General features: G+C 45.0%; 1 protein-coding gene across 4 annotated transcripts in view; it reads right to left on the bottom strand.

Moving 5' to 3' along the window:
* PTPN14 (protein tyrosine phosphatase non-receptor type 14) overlaps positions 1-19,334 on the bottom strand; it is a 161,996-nt gene that overhangs the window by 15,407 nt on the left and 127,255 nt on the right. For all 4 annotated transcript variants that reach the window (XM_074351815.1, XM_074351816.1, XM_074351817.1 and 1 more), the window contains 7 exons: positions 17,692-17,749; positions 14,979-15,057; positions 11,538-13,015; positions 6,881-7,024; positions 5,500-5,718; positions 2,082-2,210; positions 445-679 (listed from right to left, as the gene is read on the bottom strand). In XM_074351815.1, coding sequence (XP_074207916.1) covers positions 445-679; positions 2,082-2,210; positions 5,500-5,718; positions 6,881-7,024; positions 11,538-13,015; positions 14,979-15,057; positions 17,692-17,749 — 2,342 coding nt within the window. The remainder of the gene's footprint in view (positions 1-444; positions 680-2,081; positions 2,211-5,499; positions 5,719-6,880; positions 7,025-11,537; positions 13,016-14,978; positions 15,058-17,691; positions 17,750-19,334) is intronic.

Raw genomic sequence — 19,334 nt, 5'->3', positions numbered from 1 at the left:
CCTTTCCTCCTAGCCCCTGGCACTCTCTGTGATACTTTTTATCTCTATGAAGTTGCCTAATCTGGGTAACTCATGTAAGTAGAATCCTATCAAATTTGTCCTTTTGTTTCTGGTTTATTTTATTTAGCATAATGTTTTCAGGGTTCAGATAAGTAGCATTTATCAGAATAATTATTTATTGAGTAGCTAAAGGTTTAAATGAAGGTAGAACCAATTCATTTACCAGAGTTGTAGCTTATTTGCATAAAAGGTAAAGAGACGACGATAAAGGGCATGTATTAGTCTCCTCTGTTCTACACATACTATATGAAGAATTACATACGTCAGTGTTACAATTAATACTTTTACCACTTAACAGAAAGTATCCTCTCTTTCCATTTCACCTCCAACTGATAACACCACTGATACTGTTGGTGAAACCCTGAATGGGAAGAAGAAACTTACACAGAAATCCTTGGACATCCTCTGGGCAGCCGTGATCTGGCCAGTCAGTATATTGCAAATGCCACACCGTCCTTTCCTGCCCAGACAAAAGGTGCTTGACCTTCAAGCCTGTGGTTGCATAGCAACCGGAATCTGTTCGGAACTTTGTGGTGACCTTGAACTTGCCATAGGTGGCTGAGCTGTGCTTGGAACCCAGCTTGGGCCAGTATCGGTGGCTCTTGGTTCGTCCGCCTTCCTGAATCACACACATAGAGGTGAAATAGGAAATGAGTCAGGGGAAGCTCTTATCCTCTTAATCTTAAAATCTGAGGACAGAGGAAAATGAGGATGGCTTCTAAGTCACTGACTCAGGAGCATCGCACAGCATCTACCAGAGAGGAGATGCTGCACCAAGTCTAAAGTCTCCCCAGTCACTCTCCATCCCATTACCTGGTTTCATTTTTTTCCCACAGCACTTAACCACTATCTGAACTTACTTGATTTGTTCACTCTTCACAAAAATCCCACTAGGATGTAAGCCCCCTGGGGACAAAGATCATGCCTGGTGTGGTTACCACTATGCCTCTAAGGCCAGCACAGATGATGGTACACTGCATTAAGCTGAGTGAATACTTTCCAAGGATACAATTCCATAAGGTGATAAAACTCGTCTAGAGATTTTGAGGAGCATTTACTCTCTGTGGAAAGGTCAAACAGGTCAGCCTAGAAACGTACAACTGGCTTTAAAGAGACATCCACCACTACCTTTCTAACGGGCTGTTCTCAAAAGCAGCTGCTCAGAACAGTCAATAAAGGGAATATAACTTTTTTTTTTTCAGTTCTGTTTCCCACCCTTTTAAAATTGTTAGGAAAGGGGTATGCAACACCATAGTTATGGTAAACAAACAGATGAAGCCTGTCCCTTAAATGACTTCAAAACATAAGTTAAACTTTAATCAAAGGAACAAAAGGAAGTGGTTAAAAAAAAGAAAGGAGACTGTGACAAGAGAAGAAACAAAATTTCTTCCCCCCCCCAGACAGCAAGCTCCAAGCAAACTGCTCTATCTAGGACTGGGGGCATATGCCCATTTCTGTAACACCACGTAGACATCTCTAGTTACAAGAGCAAAACTGTGTTTGACTTGGCAAAGGAAGAAAAAGATTTTTTTTTTTTTTCTTCTCCCCAAAGATCTCTCCAGGAACAACAGCTTCTGGTCTCTTTTCAGCTGATAAGCATGACTGCACGTGAGCTGGCCGTGCCCGGGGCTGGGAATATGCACTGATTTACCCGGAGCGGCCCAGAGTTCTCAGACTCCAGCGGAGAGATCACTGCTGGGTTTGGCACACAAAAGTGAGCTGGCCGAACTGAAGTTTCGTTCTTGTTTGTGTGTTTGTTTGATTTTAGTTCATGGTAATCCAAGGAAAAGAGTTAACAGCTGATGAAAAGGGGACACAACTATAAATTATCTTTGGAAAACAAAACAAACCTATGTGGAAGCAAGGAGAGGTAAGAGATGCTTGTCCAAGAGAAAAGGACTTGCAGAGATGCGACGCTGCAGGAAGGAGGGTGGGGCAGCTAAGTCAGGGACACAAAGCCCATCTTCTGGCCCCACCTCCCCCGGGAACAGAGGGCAGGATGGCCATTCCATTCCGCTTACCTCCTCCGCGGTGACCATGGCGATCACGTTCGCTCCCTGCTCCCACACCATCTGCCAGAAGTCATGGCATGTGTGCGGCAGGGGCCCCTGAGTGGCTATGTAGTGCCATTCTGCCCCACCAACCACCACCTGGAAATCAAGGAAAGCATCGTTGAATATACCCTAAAGCTGGGACAGAGTTACCTGCAGACCATGGGTCTTTGGATCCACCTGACAACCTTGGATGATATTTTTCAGGCCAAATGTGCTAGTGCTACCTCACAACACCCCAAGACCATGGATGGCTAGTGACACATTCTCACAGGAAAACACTTTTTGCCATTCAGGCTTCTTAAAATGCACCTGATCATTTCTGATCTGCAACCCACAGTAATTAGGAACAAACCAGTGCATATTAAAAACATATATATACATTATATATCCACACACATATATATCCATACACACAATATTACATGAATATACGTGTGTATAACCTAACAATTTGTTACAGAAATAAGTTATGCTTCCAATGTGCAATGTACTGATAAATGCCATTCTTTCCTCTTTTCAAGTCTGTTCCATTAAAAACAAAACAAAACTGGTCCTGGGGCGTGGGAGGGTATAGCTTAGTGGTAGAGCACGTGCTTAGCATTACATGGGTTCAATCCCCAGTACCTCCGTTAACAACCAACCAACCAACAGCAACAACAAAAAAGCAGGCTTCCCTTCATGAAAAACAAAAAGACTGGTCCTGACTACTACATTGATTCCACACCCCACTGCTGTATTGTGATCCACAGTTTGAGAAACAGTACTCCATGGCGTCTGTTTAAATAATAGAAAAGTCTGCCGCGGAATAACACCCCCTCAGGAGCAATGTCTCTCCACCACCGTCCTGATAAGCCGTGTGTCGTAAACCTCTGTTGTGCCTGCCACGCTGCGGTGCCATGCACGGCAGAGGCGCTATGGATGCACATCAGCCACCAGTAGGTGGTGTTTCATCGTGACCTTCCCCTCGTGCCACAGCATCCAGCAGAACTTTGGAGTCATGAGCTGATTTTGGAAAACGAAATGATTACCCCATGCAGCCCAGGGTGATCTTGGGAGGATAATTCTGCAGCTGTAAATGGCAGCAGCAGAGACTGATACATAAGAAGCGGTGCCCCAAGGGTGGAAGGTCATGCTGTCAGGATGAGATGGTGGCTTTGGAGGGGTTCCTCCTGGGCTTCCCTCCAGGCCTGGGTCTCGGTATTGCAAAGTCAGGCCCCCTTATGTGCTCCCCGGTGCAGATCTCTGGATAGTTCTAGGAGCAATGAAGTGATCATTGTTTGAAACGTTTTCCCTCATTTATTTTATGAAACTATATACCAACTTGATTCAAACAGAAACAATGTCAGTTATTGTCTTGTTACACAAGACATGTTTAGGTCAAAGCTGGCAGGCAAAACCCATTTTCCAAGTACTGGTGGGAGGTAACATTCATATACTTGCTGGCTGGCGGGGAGTTTGGCTTATCTGTGGAACTGTGATTTTAAACATTAGCCTCTCTGGCACCCAACATATAGGAACCATAAATACTTCCAGAGAATGCTGCTGCCTGGGGCCTTTCAGCATATTCCAAGTATTGACAGGGGGGGTATTAAAAACTGCACTAAAAACACAACAAACAATGCTACTGAGGTAGCTTTCACAGATGTGATTTCACCTCTGGAGCAGATAAATCTCTGTTCTGTGTTAACGGCTGCTCGGAACCCAGGGAGAAAACATTGGCCAGACATACAACTCTACTCCGAAAATACAAGGACAAGTTCTTGCAAGCTCTTTGGGTCTGTTAAATGCACTCATGTCTAACCCTGATCCACAAGATGAAACGTGGCCCTCGGAGTATACGGAGGAAGGGAATGCTTCTGTTAACAGCACCCAGTGGGCGCAGAGTGACAGCTTTTTCCAGAGAGCAGATGGAAAATGGAGGAGGTGATTTGGCCAAAAGAAGATAGCATATTACAGTTATGGAAGATTTTTGCAGACACTCTAGCAAGAAGCAGCTGTGTGATCTGTTATCTTTGTTTGAGTACATTATTTTGGTCATTGTTTCCTAATCTAAACTAAGCCCAGGAAACTCACCACTGTCAGTTTCCTTCAGTTTTCCTGGGGCTCAGTTTTTATTGTGTTAGTTCTCACTCTCAAAAATAAGAGTAAAATGTGCATTATGATCTCTGATAGTTGCACCATCATATTTCTTTTGACTGGACTTTCTGACATTTAAAAAATATAGATATGGTTATCTATGCTCTGTGAACAAAATTACTACACCCAACTATGGTACACTTTCCATATTCTGTATCAAAACTGTTACGGCTGACACATGGGCCAGATATCTGGCTACACTTAGGAGGCTCAAAGGAACCTTCCTGTAATTCAGCTACAGCTGAAAAATCCAAGAGAGGAAGTAACCCTGGACAAGACCAGGGACAGTTTTCTAAGATTACTGATCATAACAGACTACTAATGTGAATGCTGTACTGTGAAAAGCATCCTGTAACAGCTGCTTTCACACTAGTACAGGAGTACATTCCCTACTTCAGGGGTCAGAGCAACGGTGACACTCTAAACAAATACGTTCTGTTATTAGGGACCCTGAGGAAGGCAGGCTATTTAGGAAACACTTAACTGCATGCACACATGTATCCATAATTCTAAATTCTAACTGAAGTACAGCTAGGCTAATTTTTTTTAATTGAAGTATAGTCAGTTACAATGTGTCAGTTTCTGGTGTACAGCCCTAATGTCCTAGTCTATGAAATACTGAGCTAATGAAGGTTTGGAGTACTTGAAATAGTAACAAAGATTTAATGATCCTAATACCTTGAATAATATGGCAAATCGTGCAAGATTCATAATCAACTACACCTTAATGGTTTGTCTAAATTAGCCCACTCTTCTAAATAGCATGCAAATTTGGGACTTATGCATATATAAAATGAATAACCAGTAGGATTACGAGGGAGAAACGATAAATTTCTGTTGGTCTCGAACATTAAAAGAACCCCAGTAACAGAAATGCCATGTCTGTGACTTCCAACGTCTCCATCATCTGTGAGTTACAAACTGAAAGGGACAATCCTCAGCCTTTCCTGTGAGTCTGAGGGAGAGCTACAACTGACAGTGAGAAAAAGTTAAATCCTCTGTAATGAGCAAGCTTCGGAAATAGCTGACCTGAGGTTTTCCCCTGGGGCTGCTGGGCTTCCTTCTCTGCAGGGATAGGCACAGCCTTCCCATTGACTAAGAAAAGCACAGGAGTTCAAAAATACTCCCTCGGGGTTTGGGGACAAGCCAAGATGCACAGTGGCAGCCCGTATGTTTTTCCCTCCCTGAATTTTTTACCGTCAACCCAGCAATCTTCAAGCAACCTTCCCGACACACCCCCTCTTCTCACCTTGATGTGGGAGGCGTTAATGTAGCCGGTGTTATTTTCTTTGGTCGGTATTAGCTCTACGCGGTTCTCCTCATAGGGGACAACCTCGCGGATTCGGCTGCGCTCAGCATTTTCCGGCAGAGCCGCTGTGCTGAAAATGCCATTTGCCTTTTTCTTTGGAATTTGCTCGTATTCTGTGAACACCATTCCCTCTTCGAGCTTCTTTTTCAGGGTTCTGAACTGCAACAGAAATGGATCTTCAGTTCTCTGAACTGTCTTATCCCGACACGCCAACAAAACCACCAGATTTCTTGAAACAGTTGCGAGGAGAGTGTTCATAAGTAGTTTCAAAGATGTACAATTAATGCTTGATTATTCGGTCATTATTTCACCATGCGGCTCGTTTCTCTCGTCCAGTAAAATTTCCTCCTCACTCAGACCCTAAGCAGAACAGATCTGTAAGGCCAGGCAAGGGGCTGAAATTCAAAATCGGCACTTTTGTTATTAACGCCTCGGTGTAAAGTTCAGGTGATCAGGAGACTGGTAATTATCCAAACATCCTTTTCTCCACTTACATAGCTGTTTTCATTAAGCCAAATTTTACGACGATACTGGTCCACGGTTCTCTAGCTCTGAGGATTAGACACCTCCTCTTTTACTTTTCCCATGGCCAAACTACTAATTACGCTAACATGGTATTAATGGGATTAAATGATCCCTCTAAAGACCCTTCTTGCTCTAAGAGCATTCTAAGGCTTCATATATACTGACAGAAACTAAAACCCTAATCTTACTGGCCCTCAAATTGATTTACATAGCTGTTTAATGTTACAGTAATTTCAGAAACTAAAGGAACACCTTTCTTCATCTCTAAAACACAACCATGCAACCTCTTTGCTTTTCAAAACCAAAGTTCTCACCATGCATTACCCTAACAATTATACAAATCAGCCATATTTTATAGCCAAACAAGGGGTCAGCATATTAAAGGAATTCTATAAATAAAATAATCACTCCCTAATTAAGGGTAGTTGTTCACAAAAATCATAGAAATTAAAAGCTATAGCAATTGCTTAACTTTTTCATTTTATGGGGGAAAAAAAACAGAAAGAAAGGAAAAAGACAAAACAGGCCCAGAGACACTGAGTGACGTGACCAAGGCCACACAGCCTGTTAGGGGCTGGGGTCGGTAGGTGGGCATCCCTGCACCAACCTGACAAAGAAACATGAGATTTGGGAAAGGACTGATTTCATACAACACAGACCAGGTCTTGCTAATCTTCAAACTGCAGAATGAATTCATCAAACAAACCTTCATGCTGGCATGTCTGGGCGAGGAGGGAGCGTTGGAATCCTAAGACCACAGAGAAGGAGTCACATGTTTGACAAGCCCAGTGCTTACCCTCTCGTCCACGGGAACTCGGGTGGCATCAACGCGACTCTCTTCCCGCCCTGGGCCCCGAGCAACCGAGAGTCCGTTCAATGCTGCTAACATCAGTGGCCTCTTCTGCGCCTCCAGGCCTGCCATCTTCTGCTTCTCTAGATTCTTGTGGCAAGAAAAGGCATGTTCTCATTGTTTGTAATACCAGGAGAATGTTGGAATGTGTTTTAATCTCCCCAAATCTGTAACTCCCCAGCCAAGGAATGCAGACAATCACCATTAGCAGGGCAAATTCAAACACAGCTTTCCCATTATTCCCACTGCGCCTGAGAAAGCCAGCTTCTCCGGGACTCCTGAGCTTTTATTTAAAAATGGAGGAACAAATGAACAAACAAACAAATAGAAGCAAAGACGCTATACACATACACACTGCCACAGGGCACCCAAAGAAACAGTGTCCCAGCAAGACACTTTGGGAGGTAAGGGCTCGAAAGAAGACAGAACAAGGAAAAGACAGGAGTTTCATGAATAATCATATTCAATCACAATGATAGACCTTTTATGCAGATTAAATGGTAAAAACCTTATTAAAACTGTTTGCTGCATTCTTTAGAGGTTAGATACACACATAAATGGAGGAAAACCTTCCTAAGTTTCCACTGAGAGGGGTTAAGACTGGGGTGTCAATCCTGTGTGGAATCTTTGGCCCCTGGGACATCAGCCCCAGAATGAGGTAATGTGCTTTAGCAAACTCACTGATACCCAAGCCTGGGGCCACCTGAGAAGCCCCACCAGGAGTAAGTCACCCTTCATGATTCATCCAGAAGACCCAAAGGCACGGACACCACAGCTCCCAGGGAGTCTGGTGGGGCACCACTGGGTGTGCCCAAGCTGTGGGAGAATACAGGTCTGGGGGCCGAGCAGACCATGAGGGGAAGGTTTGGATGTTAATGCCTGGCCCCTGTTGGTGGCCTTCTGATTGCTCTCTGTCTTCACCTGCACACTCTGACACCGATCCGTCGGGGCCCTGGTGGTTTGGTCTATTCCCCCTCTTGCCCTCTAAACTGATGGAGCTGGGAACAGTCTCCACTTCAGGCAGGCCAGTAAGAGCACTTCCCCCAAACACTTTGGTCTTAGAAGAACAGAAGGACTTCATAAAGCATGCAAACAGGTGGGTTTTACAGAGTTTAAGATTTTGATCCAGATGGAAGTGAAACCAACTTGCAGGCTCCTCTGGCTGCTGCAGATGAAGGAGTCATCTTACCTCTGGTTTCTTTTTAAACCTTTAGTTTTGTTTTTTTTTTCTTAGTCTGTCATATAAAAATGTACTCCCCAGAGAAGTGTCTTGGTGGAGGCATGGTGCTGGTAGATGGCAGAGTGGATTACTCTAATTGTGGGTGCAGGGGACGGCATTGTACCCCTCCCTGCCTGCTGTCACGCACTCAATGCCGCCTACAGTCAGAATGGAGCCCTGGCCTTTGTGAGCGATGCTGTCAGTAAGATGCTTCATCCTTTGACAGGGCCAACCCCACAGACAAACAAAAGGAGTATCTCAGAGGAGGATTAACTGTGCGAAAGTGAGAAAAATAATGATAAACTTTCAGCTAAAAGGTATAATACGCAAGAATGGCCCTGGGAGCTGGGGTACAGCTCAGTGGTAGAGCACATGCAAGCATGCATGATGAGGTCCTGGGTTCGATCCCCAGTACCTCCATTAACAAGAAGAAGAATGGCCCTGGTTTGTCAACCCCAGGCAGATCTTGGTAGTTTTAGATTTAAATTTGGGGGGTTTTATTTGCTTGCTTGTTTGCCTACGTATTAGATTGCTGTTAGGAGGGAGAGTTCCTCTACCCAGGCTATCTCCTTTAGTTGAGAATCTGTTTCTGTCCTCTGCAAAGTTTTCAGAAAATAATTTTAAAAAAAAGTCTTGAGTTCCTCCCAACAGTCCTGCTTCCTTCCCGCCTGCACCATAAGGTGACCCTACTACTGGGGCCCAAAGCAAAAAGGAACTAACTCGCCTTTCTCAGAAAAGGATAACTATTTCCCTAGTGAAAACAGAAACCCCAGTGATAAACTATTTCTCTTAGCTCCTCCCCACTTATCCTATCAGTTTAAAGATTAAATTTAATCTCTCCTACCAGAGATTAAAAAATAATTGATTCAGAGATCTGATTGGGGGGAAGGGTATAGCTCAATGGTACAGTGCATGCTTAGCATGCATGAGGTCCTGGGTTCAATCCCCAGCACCTCTGTAAAAATCAGTCAATAAACCAACCAACCAACCAACCAACCAACCAACCTAGCTCCGCCCATCCATCCCCCCACTCCTCAAGAAACAAAAAACACACAAAGATCTGATTTGGCCTCTTCTCTTTCCTGCACCCAAGTTTGGGTTAGGGAACTGCAACAGCGAAATGAATGTCTTCCAGGAGCCAGGAGGAGGGACCATCAAGACCACAGGCCTGAATCATCCAACATGCAGACCAGTGGCTCCAGAACCAGGGCAGATTCTCCCCACAGCTGCCCGCCTCCAGTTCCCACTTGGTTACATGTTCTCATTGCTTTCTTATCCTCAAGAGGCCCCGACAGCCTTCTCCTATCCGTTCCTAACAAGTCAGGCAAAGGCTACCCGTGGCGGGGAGGGCAGAAAGGTGTCTGAGATGTGGGAACGGCATTGGGGTGAGTTTTTTCATAAAAAGAAAAAAAAAATGGATAGAGACACATTGCAAGCTTCAGTGCCGTGGCGTGGTCACCATCCTGCCTGGCACACTGGGACCACGGGCTCTTGGAGGAACCTCTGAGTCATACTCTGAGGCCGGGACACCAGCCAAGTGGCAGTCTTTGAGTTTTGAGTGTGTAGGATTTGTGGGAAAATTACATCAGGGTTGGGTATTGCTGTTCCTGAACTGCAAGTTAAGGGGTAAAATCAGCTATTCACTATTACCAAATGGATGGGACGGGAGGGCACCTGGGACAAACAGTGGAAAAGGCCCTGGCTCCTTTGTGATAACGCACAGAGCTCTATGTAGGGAGCCAGTGCCCTGAGTCTGGCTACAGGCTTTTGTTTAATGTGGGTAACAAGACAGGATGAATATGACAAAAGTGAGGCCAGGGGACCACATAGGCGGCAATAAATAAATATCCATTAGCAAGGGAGACAGCAAAGCTGAATGCCTAGACCGATGGGTTCTTGATGCTGACTTGTGTTAAAAGGGCCCGAGGCCAAAAACTGCTGAAAATCCCTTTCTACTTATGGCTATTTTCCCCAAACTCGGCAGGCTCTCCCCTAAGGCGCCCACCTCCGCATTTCATTCCATCCTCCAGCCAAATGGTTTTATTTGTCAAAGGCACAAGCACATCTTTCGCCATTTCCCTCTAGGTTTGCAAAAGTGGAAAAAGTTATGCCTGGATTGAATTCTTAGTGATACTCCACTGACGGCCAAAACTGTGAGGCCGAGAATGTTCCTAAGGTTTGTCTAAAGTAGTAACATCGTGACGGATTAGGTTCCTAAACCCAGGAACTTGGCTTCCTTAAAACTTTGGCCCTTCACTATTTTTACAGGTTGGTTCCCACTGAAGAATCGGGGAGACTTATACATGAAGAGAGTCTAGTGGACTCTATCAAAGCAGATTTTAAGTTACAACTGCTCTGGATTTCCTAAAATGAGCCCTGGCTTCCTTATAGTACAGACGTGGTGCAGGCAGAGAAGAAGTCAATGAGATGATTCTTTATTTTTTTAAGGGAGTGAACAATTTCCAGGACAAGCAGCAATGGTGCTGTAAAATATTTTTTAAAGTAGCAACTACAATCTAGCCGTTTTCTCATTAGTAAGAGCTAATTCACTTTGTTGTTCTGTGTATGTATCTGTCACCTGCACCCTCTTGCTGTGAGACCACAACCGTCTTTCCAGATGACATACACTGAAGAAGGGCTAGCATGTCTAATATTTTGGGCATCTTCAAATGCTCTAAGAGTGTGTGTGTATAAATACATATGCGTATATTCACATCCATGTGTATGAATTCTTGATAGAAGAAGCTCAATGGTGAATTGAAGCTCAGCAGTAAGCTTCTGAGTTGCCTGTTGAATTTGTATTAAACACCTATTGAAAGCAGATCTGAAAATGAAGCTGGTCAATCGCAGTCCAGTCAATACTGTGCGCCATCCTGACAACTAGATCTACACGGAAGGCTGTACTCTGAAGGGATGTTGCTCTTTTAATACCTAATTGGGAGGGAAAGATGCTTTCCCCTGAAAAAACCGAAATACCAGGAGATGGAGGAAGGTGAGCTCTTAACAGCTCGTACAATCAGAAGTCTGACCCTGAACCACCACTGAACGCCAGTCCACACACTGATCTCAGCACCACCAACCTGCAAGGTCCTACCTCCATCCCAGCACTTCGCCCAAGCACGCCTATGAGAAGCCATGAGTGAGAAGGGAAGGCTTATTCGAAGGTGCAGAGAGCAAAGTTTTATGAAGTGAAACACTACCTGTTTAAAAGCCAAGTGCTTTTTAAATCCCTACCATGTTCCCTGAAGAAGTCTCACGCCTTCTTCGGTGCTGATAGGATGTAGGCTCGAATCACGGGAAAGGAGCAGAGGGGCTAGAGGTGGCGAGTAAACCAGTGTGCTTAACTGTCCCTCAAAAGACGCCCTGGGAGAGGAAGCCACTTACCCGGATCATCATCTCTCTCTCTATAATGCTGTCCTCCAGGGAAAACATTTCGGACACAGGTCTCTCCTTCACGGGCTCTTTCTTGACCCGCTCCTTCACACTCGTCAGGTCGGGCTCTGAGATGGATGGACCGAGGGAGGACCCGTTGACGGCCAGCTGGTCAGCCCGGGAGACACTGATGGCCTTGGCCGGCCCGTGCCTCAGGACCCTGGCCCTGGCGACGGCAGGAGGCAGGCACACCTGGTCGTGCCTCAGCGCCCCGTTGCTCACGCTCTTCCTGGGTCCTGGGTACTCGGGCGGGGGCTTGTTTGGGATCCGGGCTAAGGCGGCTTGTAGCTGGGCGCTGTACTCCATCTTCTCCCGGAGCACAGGGATCTGGGGCACGGCTTCTGGAGCCTCCTCCTCCTCCTCCTCGCTCTCACTGCTGTGGATCAGCATCGTGGCGTCCGAGAAGGTCTTCTTGTGGTGATACTGGGGAAGCTGCGGGACCTCGTGGCTCCCCGGCACCTGCTCGGGCGGCCCCGGCTCACGGAGAGTGTTGCGGCGGGCCATGGGGATGTTGAGCGACTTCAGCGTCATGGCTTCCATGCCCCGCACCATGCTGCTCATCACCTCCAGGCTGTGGCGCTTGTGCACCGTGCCATGGTGCTTGGTGGCCGTGAGGGGCTCGCTCACCTCCTGGAGAGACTGATGCACCACCGGGGAGCTGTCCTCCTGGAAGGTCTTCACTGACAGCTGCACTTTGCGGGTCACTAGGTCGGGGCTGCTGCCACTGACATACTTGTGGCGGTGGCTGGCGAGGTCTGGGGTGCTGGTGGCGGGGCGGGGCCGTGGGTAGGGGGGCGGCGGCCGGAAGAGATAGTTTTTGAGCATGTGGGCTGTGTTGTAGTTATGGGTGCCCTGCAGCTGCATGTTGGCCAGCTCCGGGGTGCTCACCGTGTGTGAGATGGCACTCGCCCCCGGCTTGCACGGCACCGTGGTATTCTTTGGGTTCATCTGGTCCGATGGACCAACAAGTTTGTTAGTGTAGCCCCCATGGGGCCCATAAGGGACGGTGTAGGGGTGCCTCTCCCGCATCTCGGGCTGGCTGTACACCAGATCCTCGGGCTGGTTGTAGGCATGGGTGTTGATGATGTTGAGGTTTCGCAGGGACTGGCTCTGGCTGTCCGTGTGCATGACCCCTCTCTTCATCTGCCGCATGACTGTCTCATAATCGGGGGTGGGCCGGTAAGATGGCACGATGATGGCGCTGTGCCGGTGGCTAGGGATGTAGTCGGCCCGCATGATGTCACTCCCGGGGATACTGAGGTTGGAGGACACAGGAGAAGCCTGGATGAAGCTTTGGGAGCAGCTGAGGGAGTTGACGCTGTGGACACTACACACGCTGCCATTGGTGATGGTGCCATTTAGATAATTTAAGTCCAGGCTGTTGTGTGAATTGCAGTACAAGGCTTCTTCATTCCCATGGAAGATGCTGTCTACAAGAAGTCAAACAAAGGCACGTGAACCTCCACGCCACCCTGCTTCAATCAAGTTCATCCTCAAGGGGGTAATTTTTAACTCATCAAAGTCATAAAAAGGGAAATCCCATGGTCTCAACCCACGTATTTCGTGGAAAAACTGGTAATTGGGAGACACCAACATACAGAAGGAACACTTTAAAGCTCACTAAAAAGAAAGAATGAACCTAAGCAAAGAAAGCTATGCATATTTAGAACCATTATCACCCAGGTAAGTTCTCGATTTTGCCGTGAGCTTTTAAATCAGCCACCAACAATGGCCCTCCTACTGGGAGACCTGTCCTCTGGTTCAGGGCTCTGCGACAGAATTGGGTATTTGGGCCAGGAAGTCAAGAACTTCAATAGGGCAGTAGATTTGAAGTTACTGAGTACTTGGAGCTGACCTTCCTGACTGCAATGGAAAAGGTCCCTGCATCCCAGGGACTGCTGAGCATCCATCAAGACCCAAGACAAACAGCACCACCAGGATGCAGGATGCAGCATGCACGGCTGCTTCATTCTGATCAGCAACCAGTGGAAGGGAAATAAGACTTGGGAGTTTTTTTAGCCACTGCCTGAAACTCTCCTCTAGAACTGGTTTCATCATTGAGGTCAACTTCACATGAAAATTAACAGTTTAAAGAGGTACTGAGGGAGAGAGAAAGCAGATGTCTAAAGTCAGGCCCATTCCAGGTACCCAGTGTTCTCTTAACACACACCAACACACCCCATAATACACACATCCCTAGGGAGGTAACCTCTTGCCAATACACATTTCTGTGGGCAAAGTATATTCATTTTTACACTATAGATTTAAGCATGAGCAAAGTTAGAGGAAAACAAAGGCTGAAAAGGTAACAAACAGGGTGACTGAAAACATTTGGCTGCCTGAAGAGGAGGGGTGGGGGCATGGACCAGATGAGATGAGATAAGCAAGGAAAACTAGGGGAACACACTGCATTTATCCCCCTCTGATGGGTTTGGTACCTTCCCATTGAGCTAGTCTGCTTATAAAAAGCAGTGCTTTATTAAATTACATGGTCTTGATTATCTTAGTTTCCACGCTCACACTTTTGACAGTGCAGAAAGATTCAGAACAGCTAGCATATGATAACACAGAAACTAATTATCCATTTAACAGGTTGTCAACATCCAACATTTAATCCCATTCCCTTTCTGAGATGCAGTTAGTGTAACGATTCAGAGCACTGGCTTGAGAGTCAAGATACCAATTTTTATATCCAAGCTCCTCTGATACCCTTTCTGTATCCCAGTTTCGATACCTGTAAAATGGAAATAATAGTAGTACCCATCTCACAGGTTTATTCTGAGGATTAAATGAGACAACACAGTGCAAGTGCTTAGAAAAAGTGTTTAAGGAAAGGAACTGATCTATAAACCCAAATTGTTATAATTATTATTATTGAAATGGGTTTTCCCCCCACCCATTTTGCATGGGAGTATTTAGGGAGAAAAAGAGGAATAAAACAGTTTAACAAGTGCACTGAGAAAGGGGCCAGTGGGGGTGATGAGAAGTAAGAGTGAAAATGAGGGGTTGAGATTATGTGTGTGTTTCTTTCACTTATTCTGGAGGCCTGTGTTCTCTGTCACCACAAAAACCTGACTGTCACAAGCTTTCTGACACCGGCAATGAGGGTGAAGAGTACTCCGTGGGGCTCGGCTGCCCCTTTCTCCTCTCGGAGCCCTCTTATGGGAAGGCTTACGCCTTTCCCCCACTCCCTTTGTGGTCAATTCTGGGGAAATTTCCTCTCGGGGGTGAATGATATTCTATGCCTTTCACAAACTGCAGCTGATGGTTGCTGCCATTCAGACAACAACGAGGTAAAATGTAAGTATCACTGTCATCTTGAAAAAAAAAGGGTACAGATCACCGGTACTCAACTTCACATCTTAAGAAGGGACAAGGGTAAACCAGAGTTACCTTGTGAAGTGTGTGTTTCCGAGTAGTGCTCGCCACACTGGACGTGCATGGGAGGCAGGATGTACGGCTGCTGCCGGGGCTGAAGGAGAGAACACAGCACAGGTGGGAGGCCTTGGCACAAGCGGCTGTCACTCTGCTGAGAACAGCCCAAGCACCCGACAGTCCCCATGGCTCACCCCGCCTGCAGGGAGGCACCCGCGGTGGCAGCTCTGCCCTCCACCCAACCCTCTTCTAAGCATCTACACCCCCTTCTCATCACTAAGCTTAAGACTGGAGAAACAGGAAGGGGGCAAGGAGGAGGCTGGTTTAAGGTGAGACAGAGGCCACAGTCAACGTGAATGTACCTATTTATAATCTATTTTCTAACACACTTGCAAAGCTCCCAAAAGTTATTCCCTTTTAAAGGAATAACTCAGAATACGTAATCAGAGTAGGGAGAAGAACCCTGTGCAATTCTATTCAAAATTGGCTCCCTTCTGGTGCTACATCAACCTCAAATAGGGACGGGGAGTGTTCAGCTGGGCGCACTTGCAAATTTACATCAAAATCTTAAGTGTGATCCACAACAAGCCAAGAAAACTCCAAAGCCAGCAGGGGTCACACTTTCTCAGTGTCTCAACAGAAAACACTAGGCAGAGTCTGAAACTGGGTGAATAACTCATCCACTATTTCCTTTGCTACAAATAATGTTTAAGCATCAAAAGGGAAAATAAATAAGGTCATGAAGGTAAGAAATCCAAACATTAAAAAGAAGTATGGGAGAAGAAATAAAAGAATTGAAATTAATCTAAGTAGTTCAGAAAGAAACGGTACTATATCAGCTTGCCCAAATATCCCCAGGAAAAAAAAATATTTTTCCTGTTTTTGGTAATACCTAACTCAACTCAATTTTTCCATGATTGGACAGCCAGTTTTCAGGCTTTAAAAAAAAAAAGTGGGGAAGGATTCATATAAGGGACTAGAAATACACAGCAAGGCAAAGTTGACTCATCTCTGCCTTCTCTTACTCTCATAAAAAAAAAAATCCTATACGTAAGTGACTGTTTATGAACTAGCACGAGTGTGCAAGCGAGAAATGATAGCTAATCCTCCAAACACCACTCCAGGATTACATTATTTATCCCGTCTCTTTATATATGTTCTAATCTATTATTCTGTTTCTTTCCAGACCTGCTAATGCAAAACCAAATTAGATGCCACAATATAGGAGCCAGAAGGGCAAGAGAAAAACAGCAACCAGCAGCCCTGGTTATCAGCGAGGAAGCCAGAAGGAGATAATGTTATCTGGCTTTCCTCTCACTCATCCCAAGGAACTCTTGGTGAAATGATTTAATCCTGAAGGGCAGAGGGAAAGGAGAAGCCAGGAATCTGGCTTCCTGTAGATTGTCTTCATCCAAATAAAATAGGAAGTCTTTGCCTCTTCTCTAGATAATTAGGATGGGATCACATCACAGGACAGCCCTGAGATGCTCTGCCTCCCCTGGTGTTTCGTGGACACAAGTGAAAAATTATCTCACCAGCGAAGACGTGTGGACTCTAAAGAAGAGAAAAGGAAAATAATGCCGACAAAGGAGAAGAATAAGGAAACCAGTCCTGCGAACAAATCGACTGGTGCTTCAGGGGAGAAGCCCAAAGCAACCCTCTACATCTCCAAGGCAAGGGCCGCCTGTGAGATATTACGCATTAACACTGCGATTAATAATATTCACATGGGTTCTCAGGAATTACTGTGTGACAGTATGATGACCAAACTCTAGAATTCTAAGAGTTCATGTCAATGCATTTTCCATGAAAAAAAAAAAATTCAAAAATTTCCTTTTAAAAGACGAGTTAAAGACGTCTTATAGAGTATACATTGTGTATGAAGGAAAATTCAATTTTATTCATCTATCAACTCAAAAGAATTGTGCACCTAGAGACATTTAAAGGTCACATGTTTATTTTTGTGTAAAAATAAAGTCATAACCTAAAATAAAAGAATTATAACTTAAAACAAGTAGTTACTTTAAAGAAAACCAACTGTCCCACATCTTGCTATATTATCCTTAAGTAATTCTCAAAATAAAACACAGTCTAGGACAAAACACATGCATTGAAATTAAAGCTGTGTTTGCTTATCACGTGATTAAGTAGAATGTTGGGTTTTTTTTTTAAAAAGCTAATAGTAGGTAGGAAAGTGGATCGATGCATATTCTGTTGGCCTTAAAATTAAAAAAGTGCAATTAATCTTCCCCACTGAATACTCTACCTGAGACCATCAACTTGACTCATTCAGTGTTTTCTCATTTAAAGTAGTCATTTTCTGACTAATTTATTCAGATCTATGGCAGTGGATAAAAAAGAATTAGTAGAGATTAAAACTGAAGTCTTGTCTATATGCAAAATAAGGAATAGTGATAAAGTAAGTGGAAAAAAAACACACACACATACAGTAGGTTGCATGCTGAAAGAACGTGGTCTCATCAGCCTGGAATAAGGCTTGAGGGGGTGAATTCTGAGCCACACTTAGAGAAGAGATGGACACGGGTGAGCACGAGAGGGACAGAATGGGTGTGCATCACACCTGCGTGGCAGACGGTCACCCTTCTGTGCTCTCTCCAGATCTCGCCTGGTCACGATGCCCTAGAAACCATCCCCCCCCCCCCCGCATTAACAACAAAAGGACACTTGCTCCTCAGTCAAGCGACTTGATAACTGAAGATTTCATACATACCAGGGAGGACCGGCTCCAGGTGGGCTGGCGTCTGATAGGCGGTGGAGAATTTGATTGTCTATGTGAAAAGTTGAAAAAATGAGGATGGTTACTATTATGTACCATGTACAAGAAGACAAGACAGACAAGAGAGGGAGAAGAGGGGAAAGTAGACAAGATGGGTTAAGAATTATATCAAAAGAGAGACATTTCTTACTTCTGGGTGATCAAGCTAAGAATAATTTCCATTTCCTTTTTGATCCTTTTTTAATGTTCAAAATGTTTGGAACAGAACATACTTTCATGATAAGTTTTACAAAGGAGTATCAGAAGAATGAAGCTTAATTCTAAAGACAAATTATAAGGGAAATAAAAGTCAATGACAGTCTTTCAGAGCTCAGAAAGTGGAGATCTCTGGAGAAGGATGGTCTTCAGATGCTGCTAATTTCATAAAACTCCAGAGGGCTACCCCAGGCCTTCGTTCAGCCTGTGCTGACACTCTGAAACTGTATACAGAATTTATTGTCTACATAGGGGAAGGGGGTATGCTTTTCAGAGAATCCCAGTTTTTATCAAATAAGAGGTTAGGAACCTCCCATACTTGGTTAGGAAGAAGGAAGGAACAGTTATTACAGAAGTAGAAGGGAAAACAGAATTTCCTTAGTTTTCTGTCTAATATGTGATGCTCACTCATATTAGAAGAAAAGGCCACAAAAGAAATATAAACACTTAGAAAATTGTTTAGTAAAACCACTTGCTAACGAATGGTTAAACCAGAAGACGATAGTGAAATTCACTTCTCAAAACAGTTTCCTTTTTAAATTCACCCTAGAGAAGTCAACTACAGAATTCTTGTTAATGTCAAAGACATTCCAGCAAATCAAAGGCAACAGCAGAAAACTGCAAAGACATCACACCTACAGGGAATCTGTAAGAATGTTGTGCGTGTGTGCGGGCATGTATGCACGTGTACACCCGTCACATGGATACAGCTGCTTAAATTGCTGCTCCCTAATCAGTGCTCCTCTGATTCACATTTGCAGAGTTTGCTGGCAGGCCCAGTATAGCCATCCCTCGGTCTCCAAGGAGCACTGGTTCCAGGATCCACCTTGGATACCGACATCCAGGGATGCTCAATTCTTGTCTATAAAATAGCATAGTATTTGCATAAAACCCATGCAAATCCTCCCACATACTTTAGATCATCTCTAGATTACTTATGATCCCTAATACAATGTAAATACCTGTCAGTGCAGAGCAAATTCAATTTTTACTCTTTGGAATTTTCTAGAATTTTTTAAAAAGTATTTTTGATCCACAGTTGGTTGAATCCATGGATGTGAGACCCACAGATACAGAGGGCCGACTGTACCATCAAACGTACTTTCAGACTCGGACAGTGGCCAGTTGTAACGACTGGTTTGAAAGAGCCTCCATCGCAGAGAGAAAAAAGTCTGCTCCTGTTAGTTCTAAGGCAGCGCCTTCTTCAGCAGGAACTACTCCAGGGTGGCATTTTCTCGCTCTAGGATGTGTCCACTGGGCAAGTGGGAAAGCTCTTCTTCTCTTGCATTTACATCCCTGAGGTGCTTTGAAACAAAATGAAGCACCCTGGGCGCCCCAACTGCAGACGTACTGCTCTGCGGAGGGACATCTTTTGATGGCAA

The sequence above is a fragment of the Camelus bactrianus genome, chromosome 23, assembly GCF_048773025.1.
Source record: "Camelus bactrianus isolate YW-2024 breed Bactrian camel chromosome 23, ASM4877302v1, whole genome shotgun sequence".
NCBI classification, from domain to species: domain Eukaryota; kingdom Metazoa; phylum Chordata; class Mammalia; order Artiodactyla; family Camelidae; genus Camelus; species Camelus bactrianus.
This window is presented reverse-complemented; position numbering and strand designations above follow the sequence as displayed.